The 26,719-nt window shown below is 53.1% G+C and overlaps 2 protein-coding genes and 1 long non-coding RNA gene across 4 annotated transcripts in view; all 3 read left to right on the top strand.

Annotated features, from left to right (window-relative positions):
* The first annotated feature begins 3,923 nt into the window (after positions 1–3,923).
* LOC131831504 (basic proline-rich protein-like) lies at positions 3,924–4,874 on the top strand. Its single transcript, XM_059173525.1, has 2 exons — positions 3,924–4,040; positions 4,262–4,874. The coding sequence occupies exons 1-2, from the start codon at positions 3,924–3,926 to the stop codon at positions 4,715–4,717; spliced, it is 573 nt and encodes a 190-aa protein (XP_059029508.1). The 3' UTR covers positions 4,718–4,874.
* Positions 4,875–6,214: 1,340 nt separating this feature from the next.
* LOC131831567 (uncharacterized) lies at positions 6,215–12,175 on the top strand. Its single transcript, XR_009353702.1, has 2 exons — positions 6,215–7,400; positions 7,488–12,175. It is a non-coding gene; the product is annotated as an uncharacterized LOC131831567 (long non-coding RNA).
* A 3,318-nt stretch (positions 12,176–15,493) lies between these two features.
* The window catches only part of TENT4A (terminal nucleotidyltransferase 4A), a 46,357-nt gene continuing 35,131 nt past the window's right edge, over positions 15,494–26,719 (top strand). For both annotated transcript variants that reach the window (XM_059173604.1, XM_059173603.1), the window contains exon 1: positions 15,494–16,821. In XM_059173604.1, coding sequence (XP_059029587.1) covers positions 16,094–16,821 — 728 coding nt within the window. In that variant the 5' untranslated portion in view covers positions 15,494–16,093. The remainder of the gene's footprint in view (positions 16,822–26,719) is intronic.

The following is a 26,719-nucleotide window of genomic DNA, read 5'->3' on the forward strand; positions in this document are numbered from 1 at the left end:
GTCAGTTAAGCATCTGCTTTCGGCTCAGGGCATGATCCCAGGGTCCTGGGATTGAGCCCCACATCAGGCTCCCTGGTCAGAAGAGAGCCTGCTTCTCCCTCTCCATCTGCTGCTCCCCCTGCTTGTGTTCTCTCTCTCTCTCTCTCTGTCAAATAAAGAAAAAACAAAAACCTACCATTATGATTGTGAGTTCATCTATCCTCTATGTCTTGTCAATTTTGCTTCACATGTATTTTAAAGCTCTGTTATTATATGCACAGATTAAGATTGGTGATATCTTCTTAGTGGGTTGGCCCCTTTCTCATGCTCAGATGTTTATCTCTGGTAACATGCTGGCCTTAAAGTTGACTTGGTTTGGCATCAGTGTAGCTATATCAACTTCTTCTGGTCTGGTTACCAAGCATATCACTTTCCATCCTTTTACTTTCAACCTACCTGTGTCTTGGTGCTTAAAGTCTGTTTTCCGTAAATGGTGTATAGTTGGATTTTAAAAGCTATGAGTCACAGTCTTCATCTTTTTTCGTGGAATATCTAGGCTACTTATGTTTAATGTAATGACTGATAGAATTGTGTTTATATCTACCATCTCACTGTTTGCCTTTTATTCCATCCCTCTGCTTTATGTCCCTTTTTTCTCTCTTTATGACTTATGAAGTAATCAAATATTTCCATCATTTTATTTTTCCCATGTTAATATTGGTTATACATTCTCACAATGTTCTTATAGTGATTATCTAGATAACTTTTTATTTTAAAATCAGGAAAAAATCTATTTAAACAAGTATCAAAGTATGCTACAGAGCATACTGAGAAAATATATCAAAACAAAAATAGCAATTATAAGCTATAAATGCCAAACAATAATTCAATGTATATTGGTTTGTAGTATATAAATCAGGTGAAGACTAATGAAACTACATTTCCCAGAACCCCCTTTTCTGTATGGTTCTGTTTAGACCTGAAAGGAGAAATGCACAAACTTGGAAGTCCGGAATGCTCAACCTTAGCAGCAGAAGTCACTAATCATAGAAGGATGTGATGGCCACCTGTAGTGACAAACAAATGCACAGACAACTGGTAGACCCTAGCTATCTTTACTTTCCCCCACTCTGGGTCCAACTCATCCTCCTGATTGCTGGCCCTTCTAATCAACCATGTGCCCAGGCCACCACCAGACACCTGTTGGTCCTACACAGGTGACAGTTACTCAGAGGCAATATCTCCCTTGAGGCAAAAGTTTCCCTAGATTTCACCATGGGCGCTGCCCTGTGTGGTCCCACCTGTGGAGGCTAGACCTGCAAGGTCCCTTATGTCCACTAGCTCTGGGTCTTCAGTGAGCTGGTGAATAGCTTCTCTGATCCTCCCTTTCCCTTTCTAGATCTTCATTCACTGAGCTCCTCCCACACCTGGAAGCTCTAATTCCTAGGATAAGTCCCTTATTCTCTTATTCTCATAATACTAACAGTGGCTCTGTTCTTCTGACAGAATGCTGACTTACATACAGCACAAAGAGAATGAATAGAGCACAGGAGGTCATTTTATATTGTTAGATTGTACAGTTCAGAATGTCATATAACTTTAATGAATCAATTACCAAAAAACAGTACTTAAAAACAAAAGGCAAAACTATTCAGAAATACCAAAAAGAAATTGATAGAAACATGGTTTCACGCTATCAACTTGAAAACATTGATGTTTTGCTAGAAAGATGCAAATAGCTGAAGAGGATTTGATAAACAGGAAACCAGGAAAAGGATCTTGAAATTTCAGAAGTTATCAAAAATCTGTCTTCAAGAATTTTGTTGTGGTCAGATAATTTTACAAGTCATTATCATGAAATTTTTAGGGAACAAATGCCACTATGTCAACTATATAAGACTCACAAAAACTTTAATAAATATTAATGTATATTGTCTAGTAGTCTATTCTAGTAATAATCCCCCCAGTCTAAAGTATATCTTATTGCTGGAATGTAAAAATAATTTAACATAAATGAAACCATTTTATAATTCTTGAATGTATAACTAGGTGAAGAGGAAAAGACTATAGGCCTTCTTGATAAATATAAAAAAGGTATTTGAAAAAAAAAGGTATTTGATAATATTCACTTCCGAATTTTTAAAAAGCTTCTAGAACTAGGAATATAATGCAATTTTCTGGAGCACCTGGGTGGCTCAGTGGGTTAAGCCTCTGCCTTCGGCTTGGATCATGATCCCCAGGGTCCTGGGACGGAGCCCCACATAGGGCTCTCTGCTCAGCAGGGAGCCTGCTTCCTCCTTCCCTCTGTGGGCTTCTCTGCCTACTTGTGATCTCTGTCTGTCAAATAAATAAATAAAATCTTAAAATAAAAATTTTTTTAAATACAATTTTCTTGTAATCTATTACAAGAACCTATTGTAGAACCTACTGTAAACCACCAATGAAAGTATATTTAGCAATTTAAAAATATGGGCACTCCCCTTAAAATCAAGAATACAAAAAAACCCTGCAATCACTAGTACCGTTCATCACTGATTTGAAATTTTAGACAACGAAATAAGATGAGAAAAACATGAAGCTGCATACTGAAAACCAGGAAGCAGTATCATCTGTCTTTACAGACAGTTTGATCGTCTATCTGAGGAGCCCAAGGAAATCAACTTCTTAAAACTGCTTTAGTTAATAACAAACTCAAATGGAGTGGCTGGTTAGCGATCCAACATACAGAAATCAGTATCTTTCTGACACAGCAGCAGTAACAAGGAAAGTTTTAAAAAATCATCTCTGTATTTTTAGTAAAAAAAAATAAAGATACCATCAATAAACTTAGAAGAGAATGCGCAGAGTCTCTGTGAAGTCACGAATAACTAATAACAGTCACTAACAAAACTTAGAGACACACATTTCTGAGTAAGTAAAGTGATAAAATATCCTTCTGGGTGGGAAGACATATTAATTTTTATAATATTTAATACAATTTAATAGAACTAATTCATAAAATCTAAAAATGTAATAGTTAATGCATTTGAATCTATAGAATTATGGTTTTTCTTAACCTTGAAAAAATTATTCTAAGATTTACCTAGGACAACACATTTATTGGAATACACGTGGTAACTTGTTTCTTGTACAAAAACATTCAATTTTGGAGGTGGGAAACCCCCCCCCTCCTTACCAGACACTAAACAGATCAATTTACAATCTAATAATTAAAATTGTATTTTTCTGGTCAAGGAATGAATAGACCATTAATCATCAGAGAAAATAAATAAATAAATAAATAACTTTCGAAACACACAAGTGTTTGTAAGAATTTAGTATAGCATAATCTCAACAATCAGAGAAATAGTAATTGGACTGAATGATCATTTGAAAAAAATAATTAGATTTCCTATGTCACATTTTACAGGAAAATCAATTCAAAATGCATTAAAGTTTTAAATGTAGGATATAAAGGCAGATGGTGGAAATAAGGGTATTTGACTGGGGGAGGAAATGCTAAGAATGACTCACAAAAAGTATTCTATAAATAGCTCTTCTCTTTGCTTTAGCTGATCATTATTCTTAAAGTTTGCACTATATTTTATTCCATATTTATTTATTTTTAAGGAATTTGTACACCCAACATGGGGCTCGAATTCACGACCCTGACGTCACGTTGCACGCTCCGCGGCCGAGCCAGTGATGACAGTGCCCTCTGTCATCATTCTTAAAATATTATACTGACCCATCAAACTGTCGTTTCATGTTTCACGACCCAGTAGTTGAAAATAGTATACCTGGTTTTGTCTCAAATTATCCTGGGGGGGGGCACAGAAGTAGAAAATATTTCCAGCCTAATTTACCATATGTTTTTCCTCCCATAAAATCACGTGTCACGTCTCGGACCTCAGGAGACTGAGTCTCCAGGTGTCCCAGTTTGAACGTCAACCTTCCCGCCTCTCATGCGCTCGCCAGCCGAGCGGCCGGCGCGCACCCGAGACCGGCCGGCGCGCGCCCGAGACCCTCCGGCGCGCACCCGAGACCGGCCGGCGCGCACCCGAGACCGGCCGGCGCGCACGGTGCGGGCCGCGACCGCTCGCCGCTGGTCTCCGTCCGAGCTCGGACTCTGGAAACGCCCGCGCCGGGCCGGCCCGTTCCGTGGGCTCCGGGCGTTCCGCAAAGAAGATGCTGGGGAGCGGCCCTTTCTGTGTCTCCCGCGAGCGGCGGGAAGGCAGCGCCCCCGACGGGGTCAGGGCGCGGGGCACCCGCGCCGCCGCGAAACGACGGCAGCGAGTCCTAGAAGCGCCGCCGGACCGAGCCGGAGAGGAAGAGCGTCCGAGCCGCGCGTCTCCCGGGGGGGCCCCCGCGTCGCGGTGACGCTGAGGTCGCGGTGTCCCCGCCTGACGCTGCGCCCGCTCGGGAAGGGCCGCCGCTGCCCCCCGGGGTCGAAACCCGCGTCTCGCGCTTTCCTGGGGGCTCCGGGGCGGCGGAGCGGAGCCTCCCGACGTGTGCGGGTCCCCCGCCGCCTCCGCCCCGGCCCCGGTCCGGGCGCTGGGCCGTGACACGGCGGGCCTTGTCCGGGTCTTCCGAGGGGCTACGCGGGCGGGGGTCCCGGGACGGCTCCGTCCGGGTGAGTCCCGCCGGCCCGGCGCGGAGGGTGCGGGTGGCTCCCCGGGAGTCACGCCCGGGTCCCCAGCGCCTCCCGCCCGCCGGCCTGGGGCTGCGCCGGCCGAGGGCTCCGACCCCGGGGAGGTGAGTCCGGAGCGAAAGTCTCCGATTCGAGGAAAACAGCGAAGGGACGGGGGCGGAGGAGCGACTCCGGGAAAGTGTTCTGCGACCTCAGGACTTCCGACTGCGCCCCCCGGAGCCGCACCTTTTCACCGCCCGCGCGCGGTCTGGGGAGGCGCATCGCAGCAGCCTCGCGCCGCACCCGGAGCCTGCAGGGGGCGCGTCCGCCCGGGTGCGCCCGGGTGGTTACCGACTGCGGCCTGCGGAAGACCGCGCTTCCGCCCCCTCCCCCTCCCCCTCCCCCTCCCCCTCCCCCTCCCTCCCCCGCACAGCCCCTCCCCTCCCCCACACTCCTTCCCTCCCCCTCCCACGCCCCTCCTTCTCCCTCTCCCCCTGCCCCTCACAGTCCGCCTCCCCTCCCCCTCTCCCTCAGAATCACCTTCAGTCTGCGGGGCCCGGCCCCACTTTGCAGCGGTGGGGGCGAGCCTCTGGTCCTGGTCCCCTGGTGCCCACATTCAGAAGGAAGGAGGCAGTAGGATGAGCCCTTGTTCTCAGCACACAGCCCATTGCCGATTGCTGCAGAGAGCCCAGGCGTCGCCTCCATCTGTTTTTCTGGCCTCACAGAATTCGACGGAAAGCTCTCTGCCCTGTCCATCCTCCAACTGCGCCTGTAAGGGGGCCGCGCCTCCCCCTGTGCCTGGCTGGGTCCCGGAGGCCTCGCTGTCATGAGAAAAGAATTCACGGGTCCAAAAACTCGCTATTTTTAGGTCTTGGTGGATTTGAGCCAGTTTCCTGAGTATAGTAATTACCCAAATATTTTATTGAATAGGACCTTGAAAAATAACAGCTCGCATCTTACTCTACTCGGAAGTTCAAACAGGTTTAGACCCATGCCCCTAATCCGCGAAGACAAGTGACAGGCTTCTCTCCTAAATGCAGGACTTGTGTACCCCCTGCTTCCTGGACATCTCCTCAGACCTGACGTTTCCAAAGGGAACGCTTCTTGCACAACCGGCCCTAGGTGCTCCTCTGGGGAGAAGTTTTGGTCCATGGCTCCAGCCACCAGACTGGGACCCCGCCCTTTGCCTCACTCCCCAGTTGGCCCTGGTGCTCCATCTTCAGACTCTGTAATGAATCTGCCTCTGGGTCCCCGCAGCCCCCACCAGCCTGGTACCACTATGTCTCTTCCCCTGGAGCTGGTGCCTTGACTTCCCCCTCCCCCAGCCTAGGTACCTCTTCACACACACACAGATGGATCTGTTAGAGAACGTAAATCATAAATCGTAGATCCCATTTGGATGGCTCGCCTCAGAGCCATGCAGGTCTCCACCCCTCCCCCGGCCTGTGACGGAGGAGTCAGGTGCCTGTGAGTCCTGTCCTCTTACCTCTGTTTGCTTAATGTCCGGTACAGAAGCTTCGGACTCCGGTGAAGGTTTAGCAACGATTGCAAAGAGAGATGCCTCCAGCCAACCCAACCCCAAGTTTGCACAACAGAACAAAACACTCACCCCAAAGTTCAGCTGGGGAACGAGAGCAGTCAGAGAAATAAAAAAATTAATGACGTCATTAGAGTGGGGGCCAGTAAGCGGCTCCCTTGCATCAGCGGGGAAGTTGGAGTGTGCCCAAGATCGGAAAGCAGGCAGCAGTGCTCCGTTGGCCGCGTCTTCCCCTAATTAGAGAACAGACCGCAAGGGACAAAATTGCAAAAGAAATTCCAGCTTCTCTAAGAACCTCAGAACGATGGCAGCATGAGCACACAGTGGGCAGGTTCAACGCACGGGTCACTCTGGCAAGCATTTCACGGGCGCTGATCCTTCTCATCGTCACACAGTCTGAAAGTTACAACTCTTGTCCCTGTTCAGCAGATGAGCAGACTGAGGCCACTGAGGCTAATCAGCTCACCCGAGACCTCACAGTCAGGAAACGGCAGAGCCATTGCAAAGAAAACTGGTTCCGCACTCCCTGTTCCTAACCAACTCAACAGATCTGAGTTTGGGAATGGACTGGACGCCCTGCTTCAAGTCCAAAAACAGGGACATTTCAGCAAACTTCATAAGCCAGACCATCGGACTCATGCACCCAGAATGGCCTCCCTGTTCAGCCATGGCAGTGAGGTTCAGACAAGGCTGTCATGGACCTCAGCAGGAGAGGGGCCTGGCAGCCGCGGGGCAATTCGCTGCAGGTGTGTGGGACGGAGGATGACACACACAGACCCACTGTGTCCCTTGCTAAGGCAGTAGCTATTGTGCGCACCACCAAAACGTCCACCCCAGGCTCCTTGGTGGGAACCTGGAAGCTCTCCCCTCCTCCATATGGGATTAATTATGGGGCCTGAGGATGATTTTACCTCTGAAACATTCTGTGGCAGAGTCAGTACTGTTTGTTGGCCAGACCCGTTTCCTTTCTGCTCTGAGCTCAGCTCAACTGCACTTCTGAGACTCCTCCTCAGCAGCGGGGCCACAGGTCCGAGTTCTTTCTGATAGCCGGGATGCCAGGACGTCGGCCAGAGTCCCGTGTGGGCCACCGCAGCCTGGCCCCCCGGCCTCCTGCAGCATCTCCCATCCTCTCTGTTCCCTCTCCAGCAGGCACGCTGCAGAGGACAGCCAGGCCCAGGAGAATGGATGGAGGGGGGCTGGGTCCCTGGATGACCACATGGAGCGGACCTCCCTGCCACAGCCAGGCCCCGTCGCAGACTCACACTGGGCTGGGATGTGAGTAAGAAACACATTCACCGCACTGAGGTTGGAGGGTGTGTCCTGCAGCAAACATAGCTACTTGACTAATTTCTCTTCTCCTAGGTGATCCTTCCAGAGCTACCGCTGTGCCCATCACTGCCTTTCTACCTCTCTCCTTGCCCTCCCCGCCTCTGCCCCGCCTTCAGCCATCCCAACTCCAGCTGCTAAGGCAGAGCGAGCCTCTTAAAGCCCAAGTCAGTCTATCTGCTCCTTGGTGTACAGCTGACAATGGTACCGCCAAATGCAGCCTTGGAGGGACCCCAGTGTGGCACGTGGTCTTCCCAGGCCTGCTTTCGTCCACGGTCCATGGGCCAGCTTTGTGCCAGCTCTCTGTTGCCACCCACAGGGCCTGGCCACGGGTGCACTGGGCATTTATGTCTTCATGGCTGCTTCTCTCACCAGACTCCTTCTGGAATGTCCTTCCATCTCTCTGCTATTTCCCTCTGTCAGCTTAACTGCTCCTCATCTTGTGGGATGAGTCTGGCCACACCGCCTCCGTGTCCCCCCGCCACCCCCTAGGGACCCGCACACCACATACCACCACTGCACTAGGAGTGCTTGGCATAGAGAGTGTTGGTTGTCTGTGTCATTGACACAGAGCAGGGCCTCAACAACTACCCAACACCCCGGGAGAGGACAATAAAATTATCTCCGGACATTGTCCAATGTCCCCCGGAAACAAAGTGGGGCCCACCCGAGAAGCCCTGCTCTGGGGTCATGTCAGAGAAGGAACGTCTGCTAACTGTAACAAGAATTCAGAGGGCACGTTATCTTGATGAGCTCACCCTAGTCAACGCTGACCTGAAACCAGATTTTGTCCAAACTGGCTCTCAGAAGCCAAGTTGTGGGGACCCAATTCAGAACAGGTTCAGGGTAGCAGACCTGGGGTCTACTGAGTACCCACCAGCTGCTTCTCCTTTGCCAACAGACCCCAGGCTTTTTCAGCATGGCCATATGGCCAGCACAAGCAGTATGTTGAGATTGGTCTAGGCCATTCTGGATCATTCTGGATCTTAGTATCCCAGCCTCTCCTGCAGGTAAGGGTAGCCTTAAAACCAGTTCAAGACAAGGAGATACAGGGGAAGTCTGTTGTGAGGGTTTCTTAGATACTTTTGCTTTTCTGTTAGGGTCAGAAGCAACAGACACCACCCTCCTCCAACCTCTCTCCCTTTCTGATTGCAGGCATGAGGGCTAGGGCAGGGGGAGAGTCACAGATGAGCCAGCTTTGGCCTCCTGGAGCACACACCAAGGCCCTCTACCTCCCGCTTCCTTATTACGAGAGGAAAAGAACTCCTGGCATTTGTTTGTGTCCTTGTTTGGGTTGAACAGTGCCCCCAGCCGTTCATGTCCACCTAGAACCTCAGAATGTGGCCTTACCCAGCAGTAAGGTCTTTGCAGATATGACTGGACGGGGATCTTGACATAAAGTCAGCCTGGGTTTGGGGAGGGCCTCAATCCCATGACTGGGGGCCTCACAAGAAGGGAGGGGTGGAGACAGTCCAGGGGACAAGACCACATGGGGGCAAGAGGCGATGAGTGCAACAGCGCTGCCACATGCCTAGGGACACGAGGAGCCCCCAGGATCCCTCAGGAGCTGCAGGAGGGACCTTCCCCTGGGGGTTCTGGAGGGCAGCTGGGCCCGCTGACAACTTGATCTCGGTCTTCTGGCCTCCAGAACCGTGAGAGAGGCAATTCCTGTTGCTTCAGTCCGTGCAGTTTCTGGTCGTTGGTTCCGGGCCGCCTCAGGCAACAAGTGTGGCCCCTCCTGAAGTCTTCTGTGCCTTTAGGAGGACCGACTCATGAGCACATGGACGGGGAGCCAGCTCAGATCGCAGCCTAGGGGGGTTTCTCTCCAGGTACCCTCCGCTGAGGAGAAGGGAAGCCAGGTGGAAGGTCACTGTGGGGAGAAATGAAGACGTCTCTTCTACTTCTCCGCGGGACTTTTTTTTTTTTTTTTTTTAATGTGGCTCCCAATATGTACCACTAATTTATTCCTTACTTTTCACCATCGAGGCATTTACAAGGTGGAAGATTTATACAATCTGAAGAGAACCCTGAGTATCACTGAGACCTTTAAAATGGAGGAGGCGCATAGGCCGCTTCATTTGTCTTCCACTGTGAGGAAGCACAACTTCCCACACAAAGTGGCGTCACACAGAACTGAGGCTTCCCATTCTCTGTGGTCACAGACTTCGAATATTCTCTACTTTATACCTATTTAATATCCACTGTTAATTTGAAGCACTTTGAAATATCTATTTTTTGCTTTCTCAAACCAATATTTTTAAATATGCTCTAACTTAAGTAAGAATTTTTTTAATGTCATTTCATTTATATTAATACAAATTGTGTATGTTTAAGGTAGGTATACAACATGGGGATTTGATCCACCTATACACAGCAGCACAAATATTGCAGTGCTAATGAACTGATCCGCCTCCTCACTTAGCTGACCCCCTCCTTTTTTTTTCCCCCAGGTGGGGTCTTTTGGGATCTGCTTCCTTTCACAGAGCTCACCTTCTGGTGAAGGACCTTGTATACTTACCAGGGTCAGGGAGTGCTTTCTTGGGCAAAAAGAGCCCAAGTGTAATTTCTGGACCCCCTAGATCTAGATTCCCTACAGACCATTTTCTCAATTTTTCCATGTCCCATTAGGTCATAGTCCATGTGACATACCAAAGTTAATTTTTTATGGGGTTTAATTTGTAGGACTTGCTATGCTAAGCCCCCAACACTGCTCATCCCTATGGGCCTTTGGTGGCGGGCCAGCCTCAGAATCCCCACCTGGAAAGCAGAGACCCTGAGTCTGCTTCTTGAATGCTGTGAGAGGGGCTGTCCTGGGATCCTGCGGCATTTGAAGGGTAGGGAGATATAATTGGCAAATCTAGACTGTGGGATGAACCATGTTCTTCAACAATAGATGCCCCCTCACAACCTGCCCCCCAAAAGATGACAGAGAAACCACAGATTAAAAGCATGAGAAGATCTAAATCATTATAAGGACCTTTTGTTTTTGACAAAACCACCAGTAAAAAATTTTAGAAGATAATCAAAGATAATATGGATCAGATATTTGATGATATGAAGGAAGACATTGTTACTACTACTTAGATGTGGTCATATAGTAGTTACGTTTCAAAACATATGCTATAACTCACTAATGCATACTGTGTCATTTATGGATGAAAAGATGTGTTACCAGGGATTTGCTTTGAAATAACTGGAGGAGAAATCAGGTGAGGACATTGGTGAGCAAGTCTGACCTTGAGCTGATAGCTATTGAAGGGGTTCGGTATATATAGTCTCCCCAGTGTTATGCAAGTTTGGTACTTTCCATAATTAAGGATAGGAGGAAGATAGTTTTGCAGAGAAACTCACTCCCAAGATTTCCTTTAATGAGTGGCACTGGCGCCTAAAACTTTCAAAGGGCTCAGGGTTCACCCTTGCAGGCGGGAACCCACCTCTCTGAATGAAACCTTTCTTCAGGACGGGCACCACTCACCCTGCCCCATCGTATTATTTGTCTTCTGGTGACCAGAGATTACCCACAAGCTACGCATTACTCACAGAGACTTACAGGCGACCCTCCATGGCACTTTAGCATTTTTCTGATACTTGCTATCCTGGGTGCTTTCTGTAGCAAATTACAGTGTGACCTGCCCAGAACATGAAGCAACCAGGGTGGGGCTGGACTGGGGGCTATGGTGTAGTACGGCGGGCGCTAGGGGCCGCCACATTCATCCTGGTTCCCATGGCACCAGTCCCATCTCTCTTCTGGTCTCAAGGTGGCCATGGTGGTGCCAGGCATCCTACACAGAGAGAACTGTGTCCACTGGTGATGTGGAGAGTGTCCTCTGGTAGACCTCTTCTTCCTCACCTGGAAGACTTTCCCAGGAGTGTTCTGGCGGCCCCCTCCTCTAGAATGGGGGTGTGTACTATGCTTATGTTGGCACTGGCATACAGAAAGATGGCACCGGGGGCAACCTTTCTGCATACCTGCCATGCAGATTCCTGGGCAGGACCAGGGCTCTGCCACCCTGAGAAGAAAGGGGCGGTGGGGACAAAGGACTTGTGTGGGCAGCCAGCAGCATCTGCCTAGAGGTTGACATCTCAAACTGGGAGGACTCAGGCTCACGTCTACCTGTCCAGGTTCTCGGGAGACTTGACGTTGCTGACCACCTGTGGAGGAGTGCCTTTCCACTCCCGTACACCAGGCAGGTGCTCTCCTGGATCCTACGGTCCCCACCACTCCTCCTTCAGGTCCCACTGGAGTCCCCATGATTCTCCTCCCAGTGTCCCGCGCCCCTGACAATGTGACTGCAGCTTCTTCTGTCAGGACATGGAGGCTATTTCTCCCCCTCTCGAATCTTATCAAGGCCCCGTCATTTACTTGGATTCACAGAATGCTGAGGATTATGCTGAGGAAATAAAGACATGCCAGGTCTTACTTCAGGCATGTCTCTTGCTTTCTTGAAACCCTGTTCAGCCACCCTGAGAATAAGCTGGGGCTCCCCTGCTGGAAAAGGAGAGACACATGGGCCCATCAACCCTGGTGTTCCAGCTGCCAGCCAGCCAGCTGCCCGTCACGTGAGTGTGGCCACTCTAGACCAGCCAGCCTCAGCTCTCCTGTCAGCTGAGTGGAGCCTGAAGTGACTTGTAAGCCGAGATCCGCTGTGTCTGACCCAGATCAGCAGAACCACACAGTTGATCTGTAGACTTGTGAGCAATAATAAACACTTCCTTTGAACCACTGTGTTTGGGGGTGGTTTGTTACCCAGTAGTAGCTGACCGATGCACATACACCTTGATTTTTTTCAGTTACTTACATAACCTATTCAGTTCCTGTGAGCAATTGAGTTTGGGAACCCTGAATTAGGCTTAAAATTGCCCAGGGAATTTACTTAAAATGCAGATTCCTGGACCTCACTCTGAATAAGTTTCAGGTCCGGTGAGCCCTCGCTGTCTGCGTTTTAACCAGCATATCCGATTCTGGCACGGGAAGTCCATGGTAGTCAGAGTTCCAGAAACGATTTGTTCATGAAAACAGCATGAGAAGAGAGAGGAGTTGGTTTTGGCCACGGAAGGAAAAATCTGGGCTTATCTGTGAAAACTGATAAGCAGTGAGAAAGGCTTCCTCTGCCCAGAGCCACAGGGACTGCAACAGGGACTACATATGACTTAGTATTCCTTCTTGTTTTGCAGAAAGAAACATATTGCTTCTAATTTACATAAGAACTTATGATCAAATACATACAGCATGAAACCTTGTTTCTAATTATAAGAAATTAACTATGGCTGATGAATCAAAGTTAGAGGGATTAGCTAGAGACAAATTGCAAAGATAGAGCAGGAAGCCATAGGAAAAAACAACTTAAAATGTTGTAAAGAAGTAGAGCAATCTGTGGCTAGATCCTGAAGCCAGGCAAGGCTTTCATTCCTATTGAGTTGGTCAGCCGACTGTTGGTCATTTCACCAGTAGCCATCCAGGACCCGCCATGTGCCAATCACAGTTCTCAAGCTCACACACAGCAGGGAAAAGCACAGATAAAAAGCCCCCTCCTTGTGTAACTTAGATCCTAACTGGATGAGAGGACACAGATGATAAATAAGGTAAATAAAATTCATGAGATGGCACAGTGGATTGAATTGTGCCCCCGCCCCCTCACCAAATGAACTTCAAGTCCTAACCCTGGATATCAATAGAATGTTAGCCTTATTTGCAAATAGGGCCTCTGCAGATGGAATCAAGGTAACACGAATTCATTAGGGTGAACCCTAATGCAGTACGAATGGCATCCCTGTGACAAGAGGAGACACAGACATTGGGAAAGCTCCATGCAGTGATGGAGGCAGAGAATGAAGTGAGGCACCTACAAACCTACCTGCCCTGGAGACCTCAGAGAGAGAGCATGGCCCTGCCAACACCTTGATTTCAGGCACTGAGCCTCTAGAACAGTAAGAGAATACATTTCTGCTGTTGTGAGTCACCTAGTTTGTAGCCCTAGGAAACCAATGGAGATAAATGCTAAGAGAAACATAAAGCAAGGAATGGAAGCAGGGAGTGTTGAGGGTTGGGTTTGTAGTTCAGATCGAGCAATGTCGTCCCTAAGGTGTGAGAGTGGGTAAGGTGGGACCCATGGGGGTATGTAGCATCCAAGGGGAGAGAGAACAGCAAGTGCAAAGGCCCTGAGGCACATCTGTGCCTGCTATGCTTCTGGCTGGAACAGGCTGGGTTAGGGGATGAGCTGGAAGATGAAGTTGGAGAAAAGGAGAGAAGGACCAGCCAATGTAGGAACTTGTAGGTCATAATAGGCCTGAGTTTGAGAAAGGAAGCCACTGGAGAGTTTCGAGCGGGAGACTGACATAATCTTACCTCTTTTTTTTTTTTTTTTTTTTTAAGGATCACTCACAAGCTGCTCTGTGGAGAAAATGCTAAAGAGAACAAGATTGGAAAGTGACAAACTAGCTAGGAGGCACTGTTTCAAAATATGCTAGAAATAGTGGTGGCCTTAAAGGGCTGTAGGTGAGTAGATGGAGGGAGTGAGGGGTAGTTGTTGAATTTTGGATGTTTCTTGCAGGTAGACACAAGAGAATCTGTTGGTTATGGGGAGGGGAGACTGTGATGACCCCAGGGATTTTGGCCCTAGGCACTGGAAGCAAGAAGATCCAGAACAACTGCTGTCTGGCTTGTGTGTGATCTCCCAATTTATTTAATGCACAAGTTCTAATCCTTGGTCGTAATTTCCACGTCTGTATTGTACAGACGCCTGAAGCAAAAAGTCATTTATAGTTCGGTTAGCATTTGCCAAGAAGCCTTAGCAGGCAATACATGGATTTTCACGTTGTTAAGATGTCCTGAAGTGTCAAGCGCTGAGTAACGTGTACTCAGAAGAGCAGGTTAGAAAGGGCTTCTCTCAATGTTTAAGAGGAATACCGGCCCAAGCGCTGAGCTTCCTCAAAGTTGCCTGGCCAGGGAATGCACCCGCTGGGTGGGGACCAGGACAGGCCTGCGCTCCAGAGGGGCCACGGTGTCCACCACACCGGCTGGGCTCATGGGGCACTCTGGCATTTGCTCTGCACTCCACAGTAGGTGTGGTTAGCGGCAGAGTCCTAAAGACAGCACGGTCAAACCGGGCTTGAGGCATCCTCTGGACACAGGGGACTCGCCCCGCGGACAGGGTCTCTGTGGAATCCGGCCACCACTGTGCCAGCTGCGAGCCCAGACACCCAAGCACGTGGGCCGCTGCCCTGATAGGCAGCACTGCCAAGCCTGCCTGGGGAGTCACGCCAGTGAGCTAACTGCAAAGTTTTAACTTCATTCTAGTCAATAGGAAATCATTTCTAAAAGGAAACAAAAATGCCTACGAGGAGATCCTCCCAGGAGGGTCCGCTCCGTCCAGGGCGGCGGCTTAGCGGGAAGCGCCGCCCGGGCCGCTGGCTTGTGACCGCTGCTCCCGGAGGACGCCGGCGAGCACGTGGGCGGGCACGAGTGACCGCAGCGCTACCGGCTGCGCACGGACCCCGGAGGGTGGACGGCAGGAAGCCTGGGGGCACTTTTGTCCTTCTCCTGGGAGAGCGGCCGGACAGTGGTCCGTGCTGCCTCGGCTCACTGGCACCGCGAGCCGGCGGTCCCCGGGCCAGGCCTGGGGCCGGACCTCCGGCCTTGCCGGGCGGCGCGGAAACATCCACGCAGCTGCGGCGGCGGCGGCGGCAGCTGCGGCGGCGTCTCATCTCTGCGCACGCGCAGTGCGACCGGGCGGCTGCCGGGACCCCGGCCCCAGCGCGCATGTCTCCAGGCCTCGGCCTGCTAGCGATGGCGGGAGGTGGGGCTGGCGGAGGAAGTCGCGGCGAAGGTGGCGTAGAGTCCCCTCACTTCTTGCGCGCCACACTGCAGCCAAGTCTAGTCTAGAAAGACCCACGCCGCCGCCGCCCCTTCAGCCCCTCCCAGTCGCGTCTCCTTCCGACGCGGTGCCCTCCTCACCCGCAAGGGGGAGCGTCCCAGTGCGCAGGCGCGGTAACCAAGGCGGCGGTGTCTAGTGAGGATTTGAAATCGGCCGCGCGTGCGCACGGACGTCCCGGCCCCGGCGAGGGAGGCCGCGCTTCCTCCCCGCCCCGCTCCCTCCCCGCCCCTCATTGGAGCGGAGGCGGCGGTGCCCCCTCCTTCCCCCGCGCCCTGTCGCCGCCGAGAGTGTCTTTTCGCCGCCGCCACCACCGCTGCAGGAGCACGGAGCGAGCGGCGCGAGCGTGACCGAGGGCCCGGCGCACGGCGGCGGCCCTCCCGCGGGTCCCGGGCCGCGCGGCGCCTGGGCCCGCCCCCTCGGCCCGGCCGCCCGCCCCTCTCCGATGGCCTCTCCCCCCGGCCCGAGTGGAACGCCGCCGCCGCCGCGGCCCCCGCGCCCGCCCCGCGCCGCGTGAAGGGAGCCCGACAGGCCCGAGCCGCCCGCCTCGGCCTGCCCCGGGCCCGCCCCGCGCCGGGACCCCGACGGGAGCCGCCGCCGCTGCCGCGAGCCGGCCGGAGCCGCGGTCGCAGGCCCGCGCGCCCGTCAGCCCGTCCGCCCGCGGCCCGTCCGTCCGTCCGTCCGTGCGCGGCGCGGCCGGGGCTCGGGGCGCGGCGGGGGCGGGGCCGCGGCGGGGCGGGCGGGCGCGCGGGCCCGCGGGGCGGCGCGTGGATGGATCCGCGCGTGGCCTGGATCCAGCCCGAGCAGAAGGGGCCGGCCAATGCCCTGTGGATGCAGATCTGGGAGACCTCGCAGGGCGTGGGCCGCGGCGGGTCGGGCTTCGCGTCCTACTTCTGCCTCAACTCGCCCGCGCTGGACACGGCGGCCGCGGCGGGGACGGCGGGGCTGGGCGGCGGCGGGGGCGGCGGCGGCGGCCTGGCGGGGCCCGCGCTGCCCGCCGCGTCGCCCCCGCCGCCCGCGCCCGGCCCCGCCGCGCTGCCCCCCGCGCTGCTGACGGCGCTCGGGCCCGCGGCCGAGGGCGCCCGGCGCCTGCACAAGTCGCCGTCGCTGTCGTCGTCGTCGTCGTCCTCGTCCAACGCCGAGTCGGGCACCGAGAGCCCCGGCTGCTCGTCGTCGTCCTCGAGCAGCGCCTCGCTCGGCCGGGCGGGCGGCGGCCGCGGCGGCGCCTTCTTCCACTTCGCCGACGGCCCGCCCAGCGCCCCCGGCGCGGCCAACGGGCACCCCGGGCCGCGCGGCCCCGCGCCCGCCGGCTCCCCGCCGCAGCACCAGTTCCACCCGGGCCGCCGGAAACGCGAGAACAAGGCCAGCACCTACGGCCTCAACTACCTGCTGTCGGGCAGCCGCGCGGCCGCGCTCAGCGGAGGGGGCGGCCCCGGGCCCCAGGCGCCGCGGCCCGGCACGCCGTGGAAGAGCCGCGCGTACAGCCCCGGCATCCAGGGGTGAGTGCGGGGCGCGCGGGGGGCGCCGGCGGCGACCGCGGCGGAAGGCTTCTCCTTGCGCTGCACAGTAGACGCTGGTGCAGAGGAGCGGCGGGCTGCGGCTGCGATCCCCGGACCGACCGCGGAGGACGGCGGCCGCCGCGCCCGCCTTGGGCCCCTGGAAGGGGGTCTGGGGCCCTTCACCTTCTTCCCTCTCCCCAGACCTGTTGGGGACCCCGTGTCAAAGTGGGGCGCAGATGGGTGTGCAGCTTTATGTCAGCTGCAGACGGTTTTAGTATTGCCGGGAACTGGAATCGAGTTGAAGGCAGATACTCGTTAAATAATAACTTTTTTTTGAGAAAAATCTTTTTGGAAGATGATTCATTGTCTTTTTTTTTTTTTTTTTAAATTAGTGATACAATTTAACCAACAGAGAATTTAGAAGTAATTTTTTTGGATGAGGGTGTGTGTGTGATGATTCAATTTTATGCAGAAATTAACATAAAAAGCATTTTTCTAGTTTTGAAAAAGTAGTTGATTGTCTTCAAAGAAGACAAAAACATTTGTACCACGTATTCTTTGGAAGATGCTATTTTTATTTAAAATATTTCCACGTTGGCCTAGAGGGGATTCGAAGTTCTACTTAAGTTTAGTGCAGTTACACATGACAGGGACTCTTTAAAAAACAAAACGTGGGTGTGGGAGTGTTGGTTGAAACAGTCCCAGGTGAGGCTGCTCAGGTGGGAATGCTCCCTGCCCAGCCCTTTGGCCTTCCTGTGCTTTTCTGAGCATCTAGAAACAAAACCTTTGTATATAGATATTATGTCGTTATTTTAAGACTTAAATCATAAACTTTCTTTGCAATTCGTATGCTGATTTAAGAGCTGCATAAGGATTTTCCAGGATACTAGGATTTTTTTTTTTTTTTTAACAAATATTAGAGTTCTACTAATCCAGGGATTGCTAGGTGTTGAGATTACTTAAAGTAATTCTTTTTTGTTATAAGTCTGTTCATTCAGGTTGGAATATGGTTAAGTTGATACTACTTTAAAGCAAGTGAGATGCATCCTAAGAGCTTCATGTCCTGCAATTTGTTTCACCTGGTTTGGGTTAGAAGTGTTACATTCTTAAATTCCCTGAAGCCCCAGTGTGCATTTCAGCCCCAGGTAGGAGCCATTCTCCTCTTGCTTCTCTTTCTCCAGTCCTTACTTGGCAAACTGTCCAAGAAAGGGTGGTCTACAGCGATTTCTCGATGTATAGCATCATACCCGAGTTCCTTGGTTGGGGGGTGGGGTGAGGCATGCAGGTTTCCAGGCTGTCATGTTTCTGGAACTGACTCTGTGTCTTAGCACTAGGAAAATAGGAGGACATGTGGTCTTCACTGGTAGAGCATTTTGGGGTCCAGACGGCCCCAAATCTTGCTTCTTCCATGAGCTGTTGGCAGTGGTGGCATCATGCCCTTCTGCAAATTACTTAGGTCCTGGAAAATGTTTCCTCACCCTTAGGTTTCTAGCAATCTTCAATACATACATTATTTACTTATTTACTTATTTACTTGAGAGAGGGAGAGAAACACACACCAGGTGTGGGATTGGGGAGGAGGAGTAGAGGGAGAGGGAGAAGCAGGCTCCCCGCTGAGCAGGGAACCAGAATGGGGCTTGATCCCAGGACTCTGGGATTTGGACCTGAGCCGAAGGCAGATGCTTAACTGAGTGAGCCACCCAGGTGCCCGTGCTGGTGCTTTTATTAATAAATAAGCCCACCAAATATGAGGTTCTTTGCTAGGACCTGAGGTAGTAGTTGGCCTGGAAGATGCCCGTCTCTTGATCCTGCCTCTGAACCCTGGCCTCCATCCGCGTGCCCCTGCGCAGCACACACTAGCACAGTGTGCAGATCTTTCCTCCTCCTTGTCCGTCTCCCCCATCTAGTCTTTGATCAGATCTCTTTACCCTCACGCAGCACGGCACTGCTCGCGGAGATTGCTCCAGCGGCCAGCGGTCCTTGCACACACTGTTGCTGGCCCTTGGGCCTCTCCCAGAGTGGCCAGTAGGAGAATCTCCCCCATCAGCAGGTTTGGTTACATCTGTCCCCTTTAGAACGCCGTGATGGCATCTCTGCGGTCCTCCTAGGGTTAAAGACTGCAGCCCACAACTAAGCCTGCCTCCTGGGTGCTGCTGCTCTGGGCCCTGCCTGGGGGCCTACTGCGGGTCCTACCCTGCCCCCACCATTGGCCTGTGAGGTTTCTGCTCAGAGGCTGCGTGGAGGGTTGAAGAGTAGGTTCCGAAGCAGCCCAGCCAGGAGTTCCCCGTTTTAACCTACCTGAATAGGAGCTGGTGCAGTCCTGCTCTTGGTGATGCTCCTTCTTTTCTCCTTGGCTGCCTCTGTGGCTGACGTGTACCACTCGGGGTCTGTCCACTTACTGCCATCTCTGCCTAGAGGAGGAGCCTGCTAGGACTGCCTGCCGTGTGTCTGGAAGGGTGGGGTGCCCCGTCTTGGTTTGCTACACGGAATGCTTCTAGCAGGCCACCGTTTGGGGCGGGCGGGACTGAGCAGAGGAGCAGGAAGTCAGAGCAGCCCTTGGACTGTGGAGGTTTGCCTGTGGTCAGAGGAGGGAGGTGTCCCTCATGGTCCTGCCCGTGGCGGGCCGCTGGGCTTATGGCAGCTTTTTGGTATCGAGAAATAAGTCGGTCTAGAACTCGCCGCCAGCCACCAGCTTACTCAGAGTGATGAGGAAGGCCACCACCACGTGTTTCATTTATAGCTCAGAAGGGGAAAGGTCTGCGATGGGAGAGCCCTTGACCTGGTCAGTAGAAAGGAGCCTTGTTGGTGAGTAGTGGCTCAGACTTACTGTGTAGGCCCAGGACAGGTGTTTCTGGAAGGACCATGTCTGTAGTCCCTAGAAAGGCTGAGCCACTGGCTGATGCTGCGGGAGGCTGAGTAGCATCAGCCGAAGCCAGTCGGGCGTTTGCGTGGTGGCGTGTGGAACAGGCACACTGTCTGCTCTTTTCTGGGCTGGAAGGCGTTGCCCTTCGAAACTGTACTGGTGGCCTGGCCTCACAGGGCTGCCGGTCTGCTTCCACCCTTGAGGAGGTGACGAAGCCAGGGGAGGCAGACAGGGATCCAAACGGGAACCCTCGGAGCAGGGAAAGGGAAGCACTTGTCTTGGAGCAGCTGTTTTGTGTCTCCTTTGAACTCTCAAACTTTTGTTTTGGGAACGGTGTGGAATGTGCTCTCTCCCCTCTACCTGGGTTTCTGACTTAGGGACGTGGGCAGGTGTGGACAGGCTCCTGGGCCCTGCACTTCCCAGCTTCCAGCCCTCGTCACCTTCCCATGCCCTCACCTCCACTTCCTGGCCCAGCGAGTTGTTACGTTGCTCTGGTCAGTGCTGCCGGCTTCAGAAACCTCGTGAGCCTCAAGGCAAAGAAAAGTCCCAGGTGGGGGTGGGGGGAGCTTGGACCCCAGGTGTGTTGCTGCGTCCTTACTGGTGCCCTGTAGAGCCCCGGAAGGAGCGCAGTGAAACGAGGGAAGGCCCCTGGCCTCTGGCGGGCCCCTGCAGGCCGGGCCCTGACAGGCTTCAGTGTGTGCTTTGGCCATCTGTGGACTGTCCTCTCTGGTGTGCCTGAGTGTGAAATGGTCATGGAGCATCCTTCCTGCAGGGCTTTTAACAGTGTTTATTTTTTGACATTTTCTGTTCAAAATTCAGCTCTTCGTCTAATACTGGTGAGAAACGGACCCGTGTGGTTTGTAGGATGGTGACCCACACCCCGCAGGACTCCGTGTGTGTTTCCTTCACTCTTGTTTGGAGAGGCTGAGCCTGGAGGAGGCTTCAGAAGGCTTCACGATGCCTCCTCTCCCTCTGTGCTTCCAGCCTGACTTGGCACTACGTAAAGTAGCGTGTGGGTGACCCTCTCCCCCAGTGCGTCCTTGTGGGGACCCAGTGGGAGGGTGCAAGTGAAAGCCCAGCAGGGCTCCTGGCAGACGACAGCATCGCCACTCCTGGTGTGTCCTCTCCGTCCCCTGTCCGCCTATACACATCATGGGACACATGGGAGAGGTTAGAATGAGACCTGCCCTGCAAGGTGACAGTAGCACGCACAGGCCTCATTTTCTCAGTGTTCAGCATCTGCGAGCTCTGCGTATGGGGTCGTGCATGGAAGCCGTGCCCGCATTGCTGCTGCGCTGAGCGTGTGAAATGAGCTCCTTCTCAGAGGTTCCAGCCCCCTTAGTAAGAGTGTCGCTTGTTCCCACCCAGTGTGCCCTGGCCTGTCACTGCAAAGTGAGATTGAACATCTAGGGTGGCGTGCGGGCTGTGAGGAAGTTGGGGAGAGTTGCGCCTGGTTGCTGGTAAGTGAAGATGCACTTACTGCTGACCCTCGGAGAAGGGCTGGACAGACGCCTTGGAAAAGGATTGTGGTATGAAACAGGCTGGAGGAGTCCTGGGGGAAGATAGAGACCTCGAATGTTTTTTGCAGAAAACAACCTTGGTAATGCCCGCGCTGCCACTGCGGGGTGGGGCGGACCCTGTCGCTGCCGGGCTGCCCAGGGGTTGTGAGGGAGGAGCAGTGATGCCAGTGGCTTCTCAGCAGTAGCACGGGTGAGACAGCACCTTGGAGAAAAATTTTTAAGTAAATGTTTTAAAGTATCAATTTTTCATAACTTTGGGATTTTTCAAGGTAAAGCCTCAGACTTCCTTTGGGCACTATTTAATAAGAAATTTTGTTTCCCGCTGTAAATGGAATCGTGTACGTCCGATGGGTGGAGGCATCATGGTTATCCTGGGAAATGAGGACTTCTTGCGCATTGGTTTAGGACCTGTTTTTTACGGTGCAGAATGAAAGAAGCTATTAAAAAGCAAGACGGGGGCACCTGAGGGGCTCAGTGGGTTAAAGCCTCTGTCTTCGGCTCAGGTCATGATCTCAGGGTCCTGGGATCAAGCCCTGAATTGGGCTCTCTGCTCAGCAGGGACCCTGCTTCCATCTCTCTCTATTTCTCTCTCTCTCTGCCTGCCTGCCTACTTGTGATCTCTATCAAGTAAATAAAATCTTTAAAACAAACAAACAAAAAAATCAAGACAGAGCAAACAGCAGCCTGTGATGTTGAAGTTGAGAAAAGCTGTGTTGCTGCTGCACCTGGGCACGGGCTGACAGGTGACGGGGCGCGGTGTCCTGCTCACGGGGTCTCAAGGAGACTGCTGCTGGCCGTGACTCTGGAGAGGCCCCTCTGGACTCTCTGGTGTGAAGGCTGCTGGGTGAGTGTGGCACCGGCGTAAAGGCAGATGGGTGACCTCGGTGACTGAGACAGTTGCCCGAGATGCCTGTCCCCCATGCCAATCTGTGTCCCAGGTGAGGTGGTCAGGGGTGCATCTTCTTACAGTGCGGGATTTGCACCGCACATTAAATGGCTTACTCCAGGGTTTCCAGGCCGCAGTTATTCTTTGTGGCCGTGTGACAAATGAGCATAAACTTAGCAGCTTAAACCAATACTCCTTTACTGTCTCATGGACTCTGTGTGTCAGAGGTTGGGACAGCTGGGTTGGCTTCCTGCTCAGGCTCTCACCAGGGTGCAGGCACGGCGTTGGCTGCTGCGTTCCTGACTGGAGCCCAGGCTCCTCTTGCATACTGCTGGCGAATTCAGTTCCTTGCTATTGTAGGACTTAGGTCCCCCATACTTTGCTAACTGCCAGTTGGGGGACTGTCTCAGCACCGTAAAGCCATCTCTGCCTTCCTTGGCTTGTGGTCCCCCCATCTGCACACTGGCAACAGAGCTTTGACTCTCTCTGGCCACACCTGTGCCAGCTGGCGGAGGCCCTCTGCTGGAAGGGCTTGTGTGTTTGCGTCAGGCCCTTTCAGGTAGTTGTCTCTCTTAAGGGCATGTGGGGATGATTTTGTCTCCGCCACAGTTCTGAGGCTTGGGGCATGGGGTCTTCTGGAGGCTTCCTTCCATGGCTGAGGGCATGCTCCTGTAGGTAGACTAAACCATGTGGTTGTCTTTTCCAGCACTTCTCTCCCTCGACTGGACTCCAGCCCACTGTGATGACTCTGGTAGACTGTTGTCTGTCCTCTGGCTTGGTCGTCACGACTGAACTCAGGCAACCAGAGACTAGCTCTCGGGGCATTTCTGTGCTTGTCTCCTGTGTCACCTAAGAGACGTGTATGTGAAAGCCGTGTGAACGAGTACATGAGAACTACCGCAGTTGAAAAGTCCTGTTCCTGAGGCCACGTGCACTGGGCAGCTTGGGAAAGCTGTTATTCCTCTCGGGGGTCGGCGGGGATGCGACATGATTCACTCATGTTGCCTCTGGAATTTGGGTCTAAGCACATAACAGACCATGTGTGCTTTGCACAAGACCCCACACCGTGTGTACAGCAGCCCGAGTTAATGCGAGTGGGCGCTTCCCCCTCCACAGGCTGTGGCCCTCGCTTCAGAGCAAGCACACTCCCACGCATTTCTTCCGTGGCCTCTTCTGTGGAGTGACCGCTGCTCATACACAACTGACCATTGACCGCTGGTCTTCTGCTTCCCCTGGGGCTGAGGGGCCGTGTCTTAGCTGCATCCCCAGGGCCAAGTGGGTGCTGCTGGCCAGCTCTGCATCAGGCTCTGATGAATGAGTGAGCGTGCGTGACAGGGTCTGGCCGCTTAGGTGGTTTAGGTCAGATGCTGAAAGTAACTTTGTTGTCTTGGAATTTTTGAAGATTTGATTGCCAACTCTGAAGTTACTTAAGTGCAGAGTATTAAAGTAAAATTGATTGTAGTTTTTCTGTTTATCTTCCCAAAGAGTGTGGTTAAACCAGTTTTATACCTTGCAGTGTAGAATCAAAAACAGCTCTCAAAAAATTGTGTTTGAAAGGCATTTCCACTTAGATTTAGCAAGCTTCTCTTTGTTGTTCGAAAATTAATACCTAACCATGGCAAAGTCTGAAAACTTCGGGAAGTATGAAGATACATTGCCTGTCCTTCAGCCACCTGCTGAGTGTCCTGGGATCAGGCTGAGCATGGCCTGAGCTCAGGGGCGTGTGCTCCGAGCCCTAGCAGCAAGGAGGAGACGCTGGCTCTCCCTCGTGGCAGAGCGGTCCCTGCTCAGGGGTCTGTCTGTCTCCAGGCTGATGGGGCAGGCTCGGTGGGAGTGTCTCTGAGGTTCCCATTGGCAGGGAATGTCTTTCATTGTCAGAGATGTGCCTTTTTATTGTGGGTTTGTGCTCTTTTTAATTCCCAGATCAGTTGCTCTGTAGAACCATTTAGGTCCTCCTGTGGTTTAAGACTGGAGTTAATTTCCTAAGTGATAACATGTGGATGTAGGTGGTTTCTATCTTTCCGTATTTGAGAGAGATTTCAGATCGTCGTGTTTCTGGAATCCGGTGGATCTGAAGCCATGGCTGGGATGCAGGAGTGGAAGGGAAATGAAAAATCAGATCCTTCTGTTTTTTGCTCGGAGCCCTTCGGCTGCGATCTGCACATGGCCTTGAGCTCCCTTGGTTCTCCTGTGCTCCGCTCCCCTGTAGCCTCATGCACAGGCCTGGTGTTGACTGATTTCATGCTGGTTCCTGACTTTTGCGCCTCGGTTTCCCCACCTGGGAAGTACATCCACGACATAGCCCTGGCAGGATGTGCTAAACAGAGGAGACTTGGAAGTGCCATGTGAATTGTGACGTGGAGAGCTGAGCAGGCCACTCCTTTCCTTCCCTTTTCTCCTCTCTTCTCGGAGGAAATTGAAACCAAAAATTAGGTGGGGCACATTGCCAACTGGACAGAAAAGGCCTTTTGCTCCGGGTTTGAAAATACAAGTTTCCCTCTCAGGCCTGAGCTTTTCTCAGAGAAGCTGCTAAAGCCTGAAGGTCCGAGTCTTCAGGAACCCACGCGGTATCGTGAGACGCTTCTCCCTTGGAGTCAAGGCATTCTTTTCGGATTTTAAAAATTTAAACCGTGCCTGAGTAACGTGTTCTGAGGGTCTTAAATTAAGCGTCTTTCCAGATCTTTCCGGGCACCGCTCTAGTATCAGCTGTGTGGCTTCATGCGAACGGTGGGGGGCGGTTTAGGATTTCGGGTTCTGTGCACATAGTAGGAGTGCGTGCTCTTTCTCTGAGCGCTTTGCAGCTTCAGGCTTGGCCTCTGTGAACGGTGGGACGGGGCGCTGTGGCGCACTCTGTGAGGGCGGCCGGGCCCGGGTTTTGTGCGGCCCGAGCAGTTGCTGCTGGCTCCGTGTGGCCCTGGAGCGCTTGCCGTGCGCCTGATGCAGCTGTGGAACTGAATCTTAATTGCATTTCATTTTAATGAACACTTAAGTAGCCTTCTGACTTCTGACAGTGCCGACCTAGAGTAGCTTTAGACTCTCTTTATTGCAAACTCAGTAGTTGGTTCGTTAACTGCTGCCTAAATGAATCCAAACTGCAAACAGCCGCGGAAGCCGTGGTGCTCAGCGAGCCACCCCTGGAAAGCTCTAGAATTGGCGTTTCTGAGTTTCCAGCGGGTCTCCGTCTCAAAGGGCCACCTTTGAGTTGCGCACACAGCATGGTCTCAGTCACGCAGAGTGCGATGCGGAACAACTCAGTCCAGCCTGGTGGGGGGGGGGTAGCGGGGGACAGCGCTCCTGCCCGCCCGCTGGTGCCCTGCCTGGAGCCTCTGCTCTTCTCGGGCACTCGGGGCGGCCACGGCTCCCGGGGCGAGGGCTCCGCCGGGGTGGGCTCTCGGGTCGCTTGCAGGAGGGTCGTGCGTTCTCCGAGCAGGCCTCGAGATGGGTACCACACACAGAAAGCTGAAGCCTGGCCAGGCCGACATCCTCCTGGCCTGCTGGGGGAAGGGGACCTCTTCAGGACTTGGAAGGGGGTGGCAGCTCGCCCTGTGAAGCCAGCCTCCGTGTGGCTGTAAGGGGACATTGCAAATCGAGGGAGAGAGAGATCGAGGGAGAGAGAGAACCTGGGGGCACCTGGAGTCAGATGGCAGATGATGGAGATGCTGGGGGTGGGCTTGTGGGGGGCTTTGTGGGGGAGGGTCTGCAGGGTCTGCTCCGGTTCACTGAAGGTCCCGCTTTCTGCAGACCGTCCCGGACAGTGGGGCAGGCGGGGCTCCTCCCGTCTGGATTTTTTTGGCAAGTTGTCGTCCGGGAAGAGTGGAGCAGTTGGTGAGTTGCTGTTTCAACTGAAGACTGTTGAAAGCCGGAAGCAGGGCCAGTGAGCGTCTGTTGCCTGCCGCCTCCCATTTTTTCTCCTCAATGTTTCGGTTTAAAGAGAGTCAGCTTCAGTAGATGGAGCGTCTCCCCGAGGGGCAGCCAGGCAGTCGGAGAGCTGCAGCCCCCCAGCGGGCGCGCGGGGCGGTAGAGCCCGTGCAGGTCACCGCCACCCCCCTGGGAGGGAACAGGGGTGCCGGGATCAAGAGCAGGACGCAGGGACAAGGCGACCTGGCAGAGGTGGCGGCCTGCGTGCAGCGCGCTTCAGGTTTTTGGTTATTAGCATCTTCTCTAAACTGAAGCAATCAGAGTTTTAAAAATAGAAGGAGAACCTGAAGAGATGGCCGGCCTGGGAAAGAGGACACACACCTTCCTCGGTGGCGCCCTGCGGAGGTCCTCGAGTACCACGGAGCGTCTGCGGCCCCGTCAGAGGCTGGCTCCAGGAGACTGAGCAGCCCCCCGTGGCCGCGGCAAGCACGTGGGATGGAGACCAAGCTCCAGAGAAAGGGGACCTGTGCGAACTGCCCCAGGTTAAGGTTTGGGATGAACTGCAACTCACAAAATTGTTAAGAGTAAAAATGGCCTTTTTGGAGGGCTTTTGGGGTAAGACTATTGGCAGTGAGCACCTTGCAGTTGGGGAAGAGGCCCTGTGTTCTCCGGCCTTCCTTCGCAGCTGCTGTCTCCACCTCTCCTTCGCTGCCACCGAGCGAGTGGTTTTCCGCACTTGTCACTGTCACATGTGTGTGCTGTGTCACTCAT

Source organism: Mustela lutreola, chromosome 5 (genome assembly GCF_030435805.1).
Source record: "Mustela lutreola isolate mMusLut2 chromosome 5, mMusLut2.pri, whole genome shotgun sequence".
NCBI classification, from domain to species: domain Eukaryota; kingdom Metazoa; phylum Chordata; class Mammalia; order Carnivora; family Mustelidae; genus Mustela; species Mustela lutreola.

Bases quoted from the DNA above. Each gene is read 5' to 3' on its own strand.
- LOC131831504 (XM_059173525.1), top strand. From the start codon at position 3,924: ATGCGCTCGCCAGCCGAGCGGCCGGCGCGCACCCGAGACCGGCCGGCG. The intron at 4,041-4,261 runs GTGCGGGCCGCG...AGCGAGTCCTAG, and splicing joins GAGACCGGCCGGCGCGCACG to AAGCGCCGCCGGACCGAGCC.